The 14622-nt window shown below is 39.5% G+C and overlaps 1 protein-coding gene across 2 annotated transcripts in view; it reads left to right on the forward strand.

Annotated features, from left to right (window-relative positions):
* Positions 1–14622, forward strand: part of Sk (small conductance calcium-activated potassium channel) — a 252814-nt gene that overhangs the window by 66131 nt on the left and 172061 nt on the right. For both annotated transcript variants that reach the window (XM_076778213.1, XM_076778214.1), the window contains exon 2: positions 7924–8414. In XM_076778213.1, the coding sequence (XP_076634328.1) occupies positions 7966–8414 (449 nt within the window). In that variant the 5' untranslated portion in view covers positions 7924–7965. The remainder of the gene's footprint in view (positions 1–7923; positions 8415–14622) is intronic.

The following is a 14622-nucleotide window of genomic DNA, read 5'->3' on the forward strand; positions in this document are numbered from 1 at the left end:
AATTTGTGGCGAAGTTAATCGATGCAACGAAAAACGGATTGCAAAAAACAAATATGTGCAATCTCTGTAAATCTAGAATCAAGGAATTTCGAGTCCCGGAGCTTGTAAAAAATGTAATCAACAAAAAGGTCGAGTCTCTATCTGTCCTTTGGACTCCGACCCTCGAAATGCAGCGAAATTCCGGACGATTCCGAACGAATGGGTCTTTCGATAAATTAGTTTCCTCGTCGGCGAGGGAAGATCAAAGTCTCTCGAAGGAAGATTCGCGAAACGAAGGCCAACCTGCGAGCTTTCGTAGCAAGTTTAATTAATGGACAGCGACGGCGGTTTCGAACACGGCATCCAAGTGCACCGTCGCTCGCGTCCTTCGCGTTTACATGTCCCAATTCCATAATGCCGAGGAGGTTCCTCTAAGAATACTCAGTCACCGGCGTCAAGGCGAATTAAAGCGGCACCGATTCCCTGTTTCAGCGATTAATTTGTCACCGGTTGCCCCGCGGGCTCGTCACTCGGAATACTTTAACGAGCGTGGCTGGGCTACGTCCACGAGACGAGACGAATTTCCATCGCGACGGGAAGTACAATTTGCGCGCCATTTGACCCGACGAACTCCCACATCCGGAACCGTGAAACATTTTACTTTCGACGGAGGAACGATTCCTCGCGAAAGGGGTTTCGTTCGTCTTCGTTTCCTTACTTTCGTTGCTTTCGAAAGCAAATTGAACGTGCGTTTGTAGTAATTTTAATTCGCGTAGACGGAATTTAAACAGATTTCTCCGTGACTGAATGCTACGTATTTTACAGAAAATTTTGAATATAATGAGTCGTGAATGCAATAGAACGTCACTGCAATAGCGCCTGGAAATTATCCAAAGTGTTTCGATTCCGACTAAGGTCGCCCTATTACGTTCCAAATTGGGCCTCCGTGACTGGATGCTAATCAAACTTGTTTTCATTTAAATTCGGGGAAATTAGATTTCGACGCGGGAAAATTTTGAAACCTGCAAACATTCGCAAAGAACGAACACGTTTGAAATTCACGGGTTTTTTTATTGTTGATTTGTATATTGTTTAATATCATTACATCTCACTATCGCTTTTGTGATTGGATATTACTGATCTACTAGTATTAAAAAAACAAAAGAAACTACTTCGTAAATAGAACGGTATAACACCAATGTAATAAACAATATTTGGTATAAAAGTAAATAGAGAAAGAATTCATAAAAAAGGTTATACTTGTCAAGTATTGAAATTTGTAAATTGTAAATACTTTCGTTATTAACTAAGCCAGAGTGCGTGTAGTGAAGTCAAAGACATTCGGAAAGCGTTTGTAGACTTTCCAAGGAGTCCTGATTCGCTCCTCATCCAAAATCCTGGGGTATATAAGCTCGAACCTTGGCGTAATAAATACACAGAGAGCTATTTTCGTGACAGGCGACCGAAACGTGCTTTCAAGCAACGTGTATCCAAGATCCTAATGCGTACAGCATCGTTGCAACAATATTATGAACAAACTGCTCGCGTGGTACTGTTTCCCGGGGCTTCTCGAAGTTGTACGCGATAAAATGCTGAGGAAATTGTCTCTGCAGACGCGCGGGGCTTCTCGAGTTCTACAGCTTCGTTGTTTTTCCACGACACATCACGCGATGGAGCAAGGAAAGAATATCTTCGACTAAAAATGTAGCATTCTCGTGGAACGGTTTTTGGTACGTAAACACAGTGGTATTTTCGGTTAGAAGGGGCAGGAAAATTGAAAATTTACCAAATAGAGCTAATTCATTTTTTCATTTTTTGCATTTATTCGAAACTTTGTCAATCATATGTTTTAGTAGTCCTTGAGTGATTATAACTAGAATTAACCAGAAACCATCTCTAAAAGTATAGCCCCTAGTAGCTCCCAGCGATTCGAACCGAACTACTTGAGACAGGTTTCTGGATTGAGCGACGTTTATAGACCAAAGCGAGGTTCACGATGATGCTAGGAATATAATTAGAAGAAACTATAAATATGGATATCATCTGAGACTTAAATGGAGTAATAATCTGTTTATAGATTTTGCTTGCAACGACTAAATGAAATTCATTCGTATCCAACTGGCACGGTTATTATCGAGAGATATTTAAAAGTACACTGTCTTCGTAATTCCATTAATTATGAGAATATTTCTATATAAATTAACTTCTCCGTTGCAATAATAAAAATATCGTCTCGAGTAATACGTATCCAATAATCACATTTTAATATTTTCACGCGCAGGGCGAGGAGAAGAATTGATTTATGCAGAAAAAGATGCACGGTTCCATTTACCCCTTTCAGCACCGAAGCCGTAATAATACGTTCTGTGAAATGCGTGTCCGCCATGCTGATCTCGTAAATTCACGGATTCTGCATACCGTATAATCAATCGATATTTTCTTATTGAAAGTATTAACTTGGAATTCTTGAGTTTCGGATTTGAAAACCGAATAGAAATTAATTTTAACGAATCGTCACCGTGTATAATATTGTTTACAATGGAAGAACCTTACACGTATTTACGTTTCACGTTGTAATTTGAACAAATGTCGACATCTTTGGGCATGGAAAACTGGCGTAACCAGAATTAAATATATTTGAGTATATTAAAAAATTCTACGAGAAAATAGTTGGTTTGTTCGCGATGTTTCGTCAACGACGTTTATGTCAAATATGAAAATGTAACTTCCGCCATCTGAGAAATACGAACGCAACAGCGAGAATTTTTAGAAACTTACCAGCATGCGGTCGTGGCCTGCAGCTTCGTGCTTCCAACTTTTCCTCCGTTTTTGTCAATAAATCTCCGAGTTACTGCGGACATATAATATTTTCTATGCCGGTGCAGCGAAATGGAGAACGTTTTCATGAAATTCGTAGTACCGAAAGTTCGAAGGTGAAGCAATTCTTGACGTTCTGAAATAATCAACCGTTCCTAAACTCGTTTAAATGTTAACATCGAACGATTTCGAATTCTAAAAAATATTCTGTCGAACAGTCCCGTGTTTGCGTATCCCACGAAAGTGTAATTAAATTGCATAGTTGGAGCAGTCGTGTTTAAGTTTACGAAGTATCTGTAATAAGTTGTAAAGGACCGTCTTAAATACACAAATGAAAAACTTGTTGATGTAATTTTCATCGGAACTAATTTCGCAGTCTCGCGCCAAAAAGGTAACTTTTAACACCTCGACTTACGGGATCAAGTAAACTGGCAGCAGGAAATTAATATAAATGAATTCCAGATCCTTTGAATCCCTCGCAAACATAATTTCCTTCTGGTTTACGTTGCGTATGAAATATTGCAATGGAGGATAATGAACGTAGAACCAATTATCTCGAAAGAATAAGGCAACACGGACAGGAATTACCTGAGACCCAGCGGATCCAGGCGTTGCCATCTAATTTCATTTTGCAATTGTCTTCGCGAAAATTCAATACAGTCGCCTGTGCAACAATTAAATTCACTTTTTCGTGTTTAAACTCTCCGAAGGGTTAAAGTAACCTTTGTCACCGGCAAATTTAATTTTCTTTGTAATGTATGTTATTATTTTTTAATTTTATATCAACAATGCGTTACCATTTATTAATATTTTTACGAAACATCCTGTGAAAGAAATGTTTGGAACGAAAAATGCAATGGTCATCATTGTACACGGTGTGCCCGGAGAATCATGGAAATAGAATTCTCGTTCGCTTTCAATTTCAGAAACGTAAATGAGAAATAATAGACGAACGCTAGGCTGGCGGGCCTTTTTCGTTCGTCGGCTGAAAAACTGCATTTCGAAATGGCTGCCAGGTCTCGAGCCCATTGCAATTTGCATGGTTACTGATTGCTGGCTGCACGCAAATTCGGACGTTGGAAAATTCAAGAAAAATGGATTAGGATCGTGCATTGTCTTCTTCGTTTCTAATCCTAAACTAGCCTGCACATAAATCATTTCCCTCAGTTTTCGTTGTAGAAAATAATTATATTAGACGTCTAATGTATTTATTATTGGTTAACCTATATTCTGCCTGTTTAACATCTTTATATTTGACGATTCGTTAGACTTGAGAACGACTCTGCGTCATGCAGCGTATTTAGAGAGCCTTGAAAAAATTGCGTTGAAACGCGAAGCTCGTTAAGGGGCAGAATAACGATTCCAAATTAGTTAAACTCCTAATGAATAACGTATTGCTTACCGTCGAAAGTTTGCACAGATCACACGGATCCGGGACAATTGGATACGCCCCGGAGTGATCCAATTAAAAGTTACACAAAACTTCGCTACGAAAGTTGAGTTAACGACTCACTTGAGCGTGCAAAGTCTTAGGAACGAGTTCTTCGTGTTTTGGTCTTGGGAACACAAATATTTATTAAATTCTACGGGTGAACATTGCAATTATGAGTATCAACGACTTCTATAAAATTGAAGACAGTAGATTTTAATTGTTTCAAATTCTATAGTTGGTAAGAGTCTGACGACACCTAATTCTACGATCAATAGAGTCCATGGTAGTTGAAGAAAATTGATCTTGGAAAGTCCTATCTGATAGCTTTTTCAAAACCCTAAAATTTTGTTAATGTTTTTCAACAACAATACTTCCCTTTGGAGGTATTCCAGGTGTTTTTGTTCTTTTTATTTACGTGATGCATAATTTACTTCGGCAGACAGTTTAATAATAGGGAACAAAGTGATTAATAGTGACATTTATGCTCGTAGAATATGCATATATACAGGAAAAATACGTATGTAAAATAATGTATAAAATATTTTTACCATTTTATTAAATGTCATAGACAATTTTATTTAATTTAATACAGTCTAACAACACAACATAGACATATGTGATTAGCAGAAATTAACGAGACTTTAGACAAACATTCAACAACTTGGAATTAATTGTCTGAAATATTATATCTAACACTGGTGGGAAATAGATGCATATTTAAGTTTACTTCAATAGAGTACTGACATACATTCTCCATACTTAGGCATTTTCACCGTTTAAAATGCCCGAGATTTCTGACATTTCATGAAAGCCGGGATTCTTTTTTAAAATTCCATCAACTTTCCTGCGAATTTTTCCTCGCACGCGTCAAGTACATACCTTCAATAATTAATACTCATTATAAATGCCCCTGTAGAGCCGCGCGACGCCTGTCGTTTTTTAACGTTTCGTCAAACTGTGCTTTTAATTAGTATTAAACTTTGGGTAAGTCGTTGTTGCTTGATCTGTACTCGTTTGGATTAAAAATTATAATTAACCTTGTATCCTTAATTCGACCATTTTGAAATGTTTCATTCAAGAAAACATATTTTACTAATAATCATTTTTATCAAGTTCGCGCTTCAAGGGTCTCAATATTTTTTTAAACGGAATTACACGATTCGTATAGATTATAAGAATTTTCTTCCAAATAAAACTTGCATCTGTTTTCAATTCGAAAATTTAATTTCTCTTATTATACATATATAAATAAATATTATCCCTTTAAATTAGCCACGTGGTCGAGATATTTTCGTTGGAACGCGAATAAATAAAAATTTGTGGCTCCTTTCGTGGCGTCAGTTTATCATCATCGAAACGACAGCGTATTCGATGTCCAGCATCCCCCTCGATCCCATCGATCAAGCTTCAACTGTAAACCGTCGTGTGTAACGGGAGATCTCGTCGAGATTCGCGCGTCGCGGCGCTAAGCCTGTGTATTTCAACGCGCACGTGACGAGACTGGCGATAAATCTGCGCGAAACAGCGGGGAAGAAAACCGAAACCCAGCCGGTAATCCCTGAAAGTCAAAGTCCGTGCGGTCGCACGGGGGTCAGAAATACCCAGAGTAGTTTAAAAGTCGATACTCGTAGTTTCTAAGCACGACTATATCCGGTGTCCACCTCTTGGAATCGATATTCGAGCATGGAAAGACGATAACGTTGATCCTTGGATTTTCTATTACTTTTTAAAGATTTATTACTATAGTCATACGCGTGTGTTCTGAATTTGTAAAAGGATAAAAATCAAAACAATAAATCCACAGTACATTCCCATCAAGAATGCGTCTTCGTTCGGAGCAGCAAAATTATATGCCCTCGTGTTCACCGTATAATCTGACTCGTTATTAACAGGTACTTGCAAGACCTGCACTTTTAAAGAACCTCGATTCAAGCGCTGATGCGAGGTCGTAAAATAGCATCGCGGATCGTCAAACCGATAAGCCGATCAAAATTGCAGTTTGATGACCCCGGATAATAAAAGTCTGAACAATTTTCAAACATCGACGGTCGGTCGTGCCAGTAATCGAGTAAAACGAAGGCGATCTTTAACGCGAATATACAAGTATTTGTAAAACAAACAATCAGTCTCGTTATTTAATTATCGGGCCACCGGAGACGGAACAAACACACACGTACATACGCTTTCGGATCGTTTGTGCATACCGTGCGACGGCGAAGGAATAAAACCGATAGGAGAATTTGGGCAACGTATACGGATAGGCCAAAGGCGAAATAAATGCATTCGTATGCATTCGGTGATGTTCCGGATCCGTTGTCGGTACATCAAAGGGAACTCGTGTCCGCAGAGAACATCCACGGCGCATCCACCTCTGTTTGTGACGAAACTTTGTTGGTTTGAGTAGCCCGAGAGCATAGGAATGCGCGCTGAATGGGCCAGGAATCCGAACGGAGAACAGTTCGAAAGACAATCAGCGAACGATACGATCCGAACATCTGTGATCCGAGTCGTTCATTTACTAGAAGCTGCTACATAGGGTGTCTGTCTGCAAGTGCAAAGTTTTTTTGCCCCAGGTTCGAGTCCTGTTAGAACAAATCTTTTTATATGATGATATTATATTTTTGACTGATCTTCGATATATATTTTTTCTCTAAAAGTTAAGTCTGAAATACTATGGTGGAAAGGCCGCTTCATTTACATTGATAAAATGTGAGTGATTTTCGGATAGTCGCGAGGCATACCAAGCATATCTATAATAAGAATAAGTATATTGAAATATTCGGTATAAAATAAGTATAATTACAAAAAGACCATGTATCTTCAGTTTCCACTGTCTTAGAACAGTCTTACAACGCGTATCGAAATAGTTAAACTTTAGAAGTGTGCAGTTCCGAAGCTACTAGCGTTTTATTAATTATAGAGCCACTGTTAGAAGCGGCAAAGCCTCCCCTTTAAAATGGCTTTTGGATTTTGTCGATCCGACTTTTCGTTTTCGAGATATCGTAATTTATGTAAAGGGGTAATTTTTCTTAATTCGACTATCTCTGTCTCCGTCTGACGCGTCGCGCCGGACCTCTCTTTCTCGTACGTGACTCGCGACCGAGTGACCGACTGACCTACTTTTCAATGTGCGCGCGCGGTCAACGACCTTGACAAGGCCGTAGTAAGAACGTAAACAAACGCTTCCGACTTTCATATCTCCGAAACTAGCCATCGTATCGACTTGAAACTAAAATCGCTATATCTCCGGAACTAATAAAGCTATCATCTTGTACAAACGCTTATTTTAAAGGGCATTTCATCCTCTATCCAATGACTATACCCATTACTATATTCTATGTTATCTTCTATGTTTATTTTCACATTTACTTTGACGCTACATACTCAAAGAAGTTTCAGTAATTCCTACTGATCGTACGACTAGTGTACGATAAAACTAGACCGTAAATTGTTTATTTAATTGAAAATGAATTAAAATTTAGATGCAGGATGGTTGCGTAATTACTATCATACTAGAATCTCCCATTAAAGTTTTTCCCAGGATTGGCCGACCATCAAAATTATCTTCACGCGTGGTATAAACTTTTACTAATTCTCTTCTTGTCAGTTATAATTTCGTCGGTTTCCCGAATGTTGAACCCCAGCATCGATATTTTGACCAAGTTGACTGACGTTTGGGATTGTTTGTGTTTCAGGAAATGGCCACGTGACGCGTCAGTCGAGAACCCGGGCGCAAGATGAATACGAACGGCAATGTCGGCTCTCAGGAGGGTGGAAACGGTACCGATTACGGTTCCAGCGAGGAGACGGCAGCCCTGCTGAGCAGGGCGCCACCCCCGCCGGTCGTGGTTGCCGCGGCGTCTCAGGGCAAGCCGGTGCTCACGCGACAGGATCGAGCAACCTTTTTGGTTGCCTCGCCACAGTTGTCCGTCTCGGGGCTCGGCGGCTCCGAGGAGAGCGGCACCAACGAAGACCCGGCCACGAGATCGGTACCGGACATCGAGTTGCACTGTCGACTCGACAACGACGTTCAACCGCCTCCACAACAGCAGACCCAAATACAGCAACCGATCGTGCCTACCATTTATCGCTCCAGACAGCCTTCCCACCAGCACAGATGTCGCTGCGATCGCAGGGACTCGCTGGCGCCATCTTCAGCGTTGCATCTCGCGAGAAGCGTTTCTAGGTTAGTGACTAACATTACACTTTGTCCAATTAGACGAACAAACGAACAAACGTACACTATTAACGATCGAGGAGAAATTATAAACGTCCAGGGGAAGTTTTTCAGTAATTTTACTGGTATTTTAAGTTCCCATCGAAGCTATTATTTTAGGTTGTAATTGTCGAGGACGCACAATGGCGCTCGAGAACTTAAATATCGTTCAAAAACAAGAACATTAAAGGTCGATTAATTTAGCTACATGTTGATATTTGCAGCCATTATTTACTCGACACGTGTTACTAATCGTTTTATCTACTATTTGTCGAAAACTGTGAATAATTACAATAAATGCATTTATTGGTTGAACGTTTAAACGAACCGACACCCCGTACCATGATTGTTATTAATGTAAATTCGTTCTCTAAATATAAATTACGTGCATTATCGATGCATTGTGAACCGTTAATCCAACATTTCGAAGCGCGAGAGATCGAATAATTCTGTTCGCGGGAATAATTTTCCAAGCGTAAACAGGTTCAACGATCTATGCGATCGTCAAGTTGAAGTTAATGCGAATTTTAAAATTTATGGAATTCTATATTTCTCCCATCCCAAAACATTGTCAGAAGATTTTAAGCTTACGCGGTGATGTGAAGACGTCGGTGAAAATTTTTGACTGGTTTGCTGAATTTTGCATAAGAGGGTTTCAAGAGAGGCATTATACCATGAAGATGGTCTCCTTTTCGATGATGCTATCACTTGACCTGAATTTAGAAAGTTCTTGAAGCGTACGTTTAGCATCATTCGCGATAGCCATATGCATTCCTTTCAACTAGCCCTGACGATTTACGGACAGTTGCTAATCCGATGAAAAACAGTTCTGCTCACTCGAAGTTATTAGTTTCTCACCCCTAACTCGAACAAGTGTTATTACCATTTTTTAACCAAACTGGAACGTTTTATTAGCGAATTTTTTAAACTAGATTCACTGCTGGGCAATTAAAGACCCGTTTCCTGGTCGTTTCTTCGGCGAGATAATGGCAGTTTCCTCGAAACATTCGAGCGTGTATCTGCTATCTTGCGTAGTTGGCCGCCCCGCAGTGGTTACGGAATGAATTTCCAACTCAACACAACGCGAGACGTTGGAATTCTCGACGGAGCGTAGCGAGGGAAGTTTCAATTTATGTAACTGGCGAAGTTAAGGAGTTCAGACACCGTTCCGGGGCATATCGAAGAAGGGTTCGAAACAGAGTGTAACGCGAGCGCCTCTGTATCATAGTTTCCAGCGTTTAAAGCAGCGTAGGATGCTGAATGCGGCCGCTAACTGCTGTTTCATGGCTTCGACCCATGATAAATTGCCTGTCGTAAGGAATCCCCACAAATTTCGTAGGCTCACAGATTTTTTAACGAGAATAAGCAAAACTTTGAGTCGAACAGAATCGGTCGAGAGTGACAGTTTCTCGTTCGATTGAATTCGAAGTTAAAGTCCGGCGATAAAAGTGTAAGAAATATAAAAAGATTAATAGTACTCCTCTAAACGCTGAGACAGAGTTACGTAGGAATTTTTTCCAAAACAATTCTCAACCCCCCCATTGTGTTATTCAAATTTCAAAACCGTTTCTTGTTGCGAATTTCTTCTTTACGTTTTAACTTTACCAGCCGCTGTGCATGCTTTGCAACCTTAATACTCTTTATAATATTCGAATCCCTCGTCTTCAGTCACTTTCCATACGCTTGCTCTTGCTTCTTTCAAACTTCTTACGTTTTTCTTCTTGTTTCGAGCTAAGCAGATTCAAGCACGTTCATTCCGGAGCCGGGTTCCCCGAGCACAATTTATGCCGAGCCACATCCATTGCTGTATTTCTTTTCCGCGATCTTATTAATATACAGAGTGATCCTGGAAACTGGGACGAACCGTAGATCTCTTCTAAGCTTGCCCGCTAACTATCGGCGCGGGAAATAATTTTTCTTTTTTTTTTTTCTATGGTACGAAATTAATCAGAATTTCTGTATATCGTTGACTCAAACTAACGTCGTTTATTTTCGAAGCTGTTCAATATTTTTTCGAAAACTCGTGTCAACCGACGAACTCTGCGTTGAAAGAGGATCGTGGCAAACAAGTGTTCGTAGGAAAACGTGTATCGTGTTTCGCAAAATGGACGGGTCAATATCGTCCAGCGACGGCGAGCGATAAATTTCGCGGAGGAATTCGGTTAGGCAGTTCATCCCCTTTTCTCTTTAATAACTTGAGCCTGGCGTCAGTGTTTCCAAAAAGGGCTTCGCGTGGGAAGGTTTCTAGCATGGAGTGTTAAGCTCCCGACCTGGTTTCGAGATCCACCGCGATGTACCAAACTACTATCGCCGGGGAACGAGCCAGTCTTCTATTTCCAAATTCGTGGTAACCCATGTTTCGTTACAGCTCGTAAAGCAAAATGCCACGCGCGGATTCTCCAGCAGGGAAGGAAACTATATTTCAGGGAATTGCGTGTTAGATCGGGGGGGCTATTTTACGTGCCGTGCTCTCGATGCCGCAGGAAATTTGTGGCTCTTAATTAGCGTTGTGCAGCAAGTTCCGTAGGAAACTATAGCAGCTTGTCTCCATAACCAAAAACGTTTCGTCCATGCTACCACTCCTGGGAAGCAATAATTCGCTATACGACTCTTCCTGTTATTTAAAATAATCTCAAGGAAACATTCTGGTCTGGTAAATCCAATGAAACGACTTTTTAATTACCATATTTCTTCGTGGAGATTCGTGAATTTCACAGAGTTGCACAGACAGACCTTAACCTTTAAGCTCCTTTTGTTTAAAATAATACACGACGAGGAAGTGATCTAGCAAATCCAATGAATCGATTTTTTAAATTGTTATATTATATCTTATGGTTCAAGGAAAATTCGTAAACTTCACAGAGTTTTAAAATAAAATTAATTCCACGACGAGGAAGTAATCTAGAAAATTAGTCAAGAGACCATCTCCTTTGAAGTCTGAACTGTTTAAGGCCGAGTTATGAATTACTATGGTTGTTGAATTATTTCTACCGAAAAATTGATCGTAATGAAAAAAATAGAAATCCAACACTCTTCCTGCATTTGAAAAACATTCTGAATCCATGAAAAATTGAACAAGATTTCGCGATAAATCTGCATGTAGAGCATTTCCATCGAGGTTCGCGGGTCTGATGCTCGTTCAAGCGACGAAGCCTTTGGACTCGCTCAAAAGGACCGCCAGATCGAGGAATCTTGTGTTCCGCGCAGAAAGGTGGCTGGAACGGGGTTAAATTCGGCACTTTCTCCTCGAACTACGTCAATTCTGGCGGAATCGCAGCTGGTATGAAAGCAGCCTATCCAGAAAAATAAGAAAAAAATATTCTCGCGAACGTTCCTCGATTATCGTCCAAGAGGAATCCCCGGCTTTGATGTCCTCGAATTCGGACGATTTTTAATTCGAGTATACTTAGGTATCGAAAGGTAGAACTTAGGAGAACACTGCTTGTCACGCAGTTTACTCAAGATCAATAATTTTTGCAAAATAAATTTATCGATTCCATGAGATTCCACTCACTTTGAAAACGAAATTTTGAAACTTTAAATTTTATTCAAACGCATTAATCGATATTTTTTTTTTTTTTGTATAAATGTAACTACACGAAGAAAGATTTTAAGGACGATTTTCTCGGTCTACGTGAATAGAAATTGTCGACAATGTTTTCTCGTTCCTTGGAGTTCTTGGACGATATGCTCTTTCGATGCATAGGAAAACAGATCTTATATTCATAGGTAATTTTTTTTGAATCGTTTTGTGTTACCTTTTGCATTGGATTGGTTAAAGAAAACGCAGGAAGCTGACGCCAGTTTTCTCCGAGAAAACGAAGAGGAAACCGCGGAATATTTTCTCGCGACGATCGGGCGAACTTTAATAGTCCGGTGGGAATTTATAATGATTTTTTACTCGCTCGTTTAAAATTTCTTTGGACGGGGATTTGATTTTCTAAATTATGGAAAAATATTCCAGTCCCTGCAGAAATTCCATGAATTCTAAACATCTCCGGAATTCAGCGGAAAAGTATTTTCGACTTTGAAGTTCCGGAAGTTTTTCCCCCTATTTTCGTTTGTCTTTCGTCGAGACTTCCACGATGAAGAAGCACATTTGAATATCTAGTTAAAAGATTATATTATATAATTCAATAATTCTGAAAATTATATTAACTATAATTTATTATATTTTATTAAATTATATTAACTGCAATTTTGTAAGTAGGTTTCTGAAATGTTTTAGAAAACTCGGTAGCAAAATTTTCGAACCAACTTTGGGCTCTTAGAGTTCCAAGTCACGAACATTATATCCTTGACGGCAATTTGTACAATTGTCAAACGATAATTCCGTTTTAAATGTCTTCGAACGAACCGTCTACGAAGGGATAAGAGTTTGAGTTCCGGTTGCAGTAACATATGGGTTGGAATATAATAACCAGGATGGGCTATGATACCATACAAATAGGGGAAGCCTAGGAAAGAATAGATTTTTCGAAAATCCCGTGAGATTTTCCCGTTATATCCTTATGTTTCGGCTGCAAGAAAGATTGCCTGACGCAACACGGAAGTGCACGAGACTCAGCAATGACTCAAAACGTTCAGAGAATGCGCATTACTGCAATAAATTTCTCTTAAACGACTTACAATGGAAAGAGACTGCGGTACAGTTATTTGAATCGAAAATTTATTTAAGCGTTTATGCATTCAAGTACTGTTTGGAGATATCTTTGAGCTTAACGTTACAATTTTTAGTAAATGTTAAAATTAATATAAAAATCCCAACAGTGTTTTCAAGCGAATACATTAATTACGTTGAACGATAAATCCTATTAGTCCCAGAAAATAATATAGAATTTTTAAAATTTACATAATGTTCCAAAAATTCTGTGTTATTTTCTAGGACTAATAGGATTTATCATTCAGCGTAATTAATGAACGAATATAATAATACAGAATGTATCGGCTTGTAAAGTGACTTGGAAAAACTGTTGGAATGTTGAATGACAATAGAATACAGCAAGAAAAGTTTGTACGTTGACCGATACTCTCGTACAAATTCTGCGATGAATAAATCATACGTTATCGCGGTCGTTTCAGTCAAAGTGTCAATTCACTATTGAATTAATCATGCGGGGTTCGCGCGAAGTATGGAGGCATCGAACGAGTGGAATTGATCGACCGTAGACAACAAAAGGAAAGTGGATTCGTATTGCAACGTTCGCAACAAAAAGGCCGCGCAGTCTACGTTTCCACGCTATGATTTACAACATCGTAACAAAGTCGTTCGATGGAGCGACTTTGAGTTACTACATCGACGTCGAAACGACGTTAAGAGACGCGTAAATAAATCTAACGTAACCGACATCGATAATGCCAATGGTAAATATCGTTTCTATTGCTCTATAAAAGTCAGCCACGCTTTGAGAGTATTTCTAACGCGTAACATTTTGCAAATATTTATTCTAAAGTTGAAGCTACGTTCAAATCCCAACTCAATTACGAACTATATTTTTCAGGCTCTTTTTTTACGGTGCGTGAGCTGAAATTTCCGGGCAAAATTTATTTTTCATTCTTCTTTTTCCGAAACAGGAAATTGTTTCTGCGGGATTAAAATAATTCCATCGAATCGTTTCGCTATCACTCTGCCACAGGCGACTCTTTCGCTCAACAAGGTTGTTAAATGTATTCTAAAACTTCAAACAACTCAAAAGATATTACGTTTCTGACCCTATAATGGTACTTTGCGTTAAAGAGGATGTCGAATTCCAATCCCGTGAATAAATAAATGATACTGGAACGAAATAAAATTAATTTTCACGATCTTAACGGGGACATTTTGATTATTAGCTCCCGAGAATGGAGCCACGGATACTCGAGTCTACTGCTAACGATATCTTAGAGGGACAGTCGTCTTCCATCAGCGTCAATTCTAAACCGAGAGCACTCAACTTAGGGATACGGTGGACAAAGGCCCCGACGACACCGATTCCTGAGCACATTCTCTCAGGAAAATCGAATTAGTCGCCTACATCGCGATTCGCCTTGACGGCACCTTCGTATCGAACTCCTCAACTTTTATTCCCCGGACCTTTCTTCGGCCCTTTTGTTTACCGAGGTTTGCGTGCAATCTCCTTTCTGCGCTATCGCGAACTCTGCAGCGTACGAACTCTAAATTGTTAGATTTGTTGGAAAA

Source organism: Colletes latitarsis, chromosome 11 (assembly GCF_051014445.1).
Source record: "Colletes latitarsis isolate SP2378_abdomen chromosome 11, iyColLati1, whole genome shotgun sequence".
NCBI lineage: Eukaryota > Metazoa > Arthropoda > Insecta > Hymenoptera > Colletidae > Colletes > Colletes latitarsis.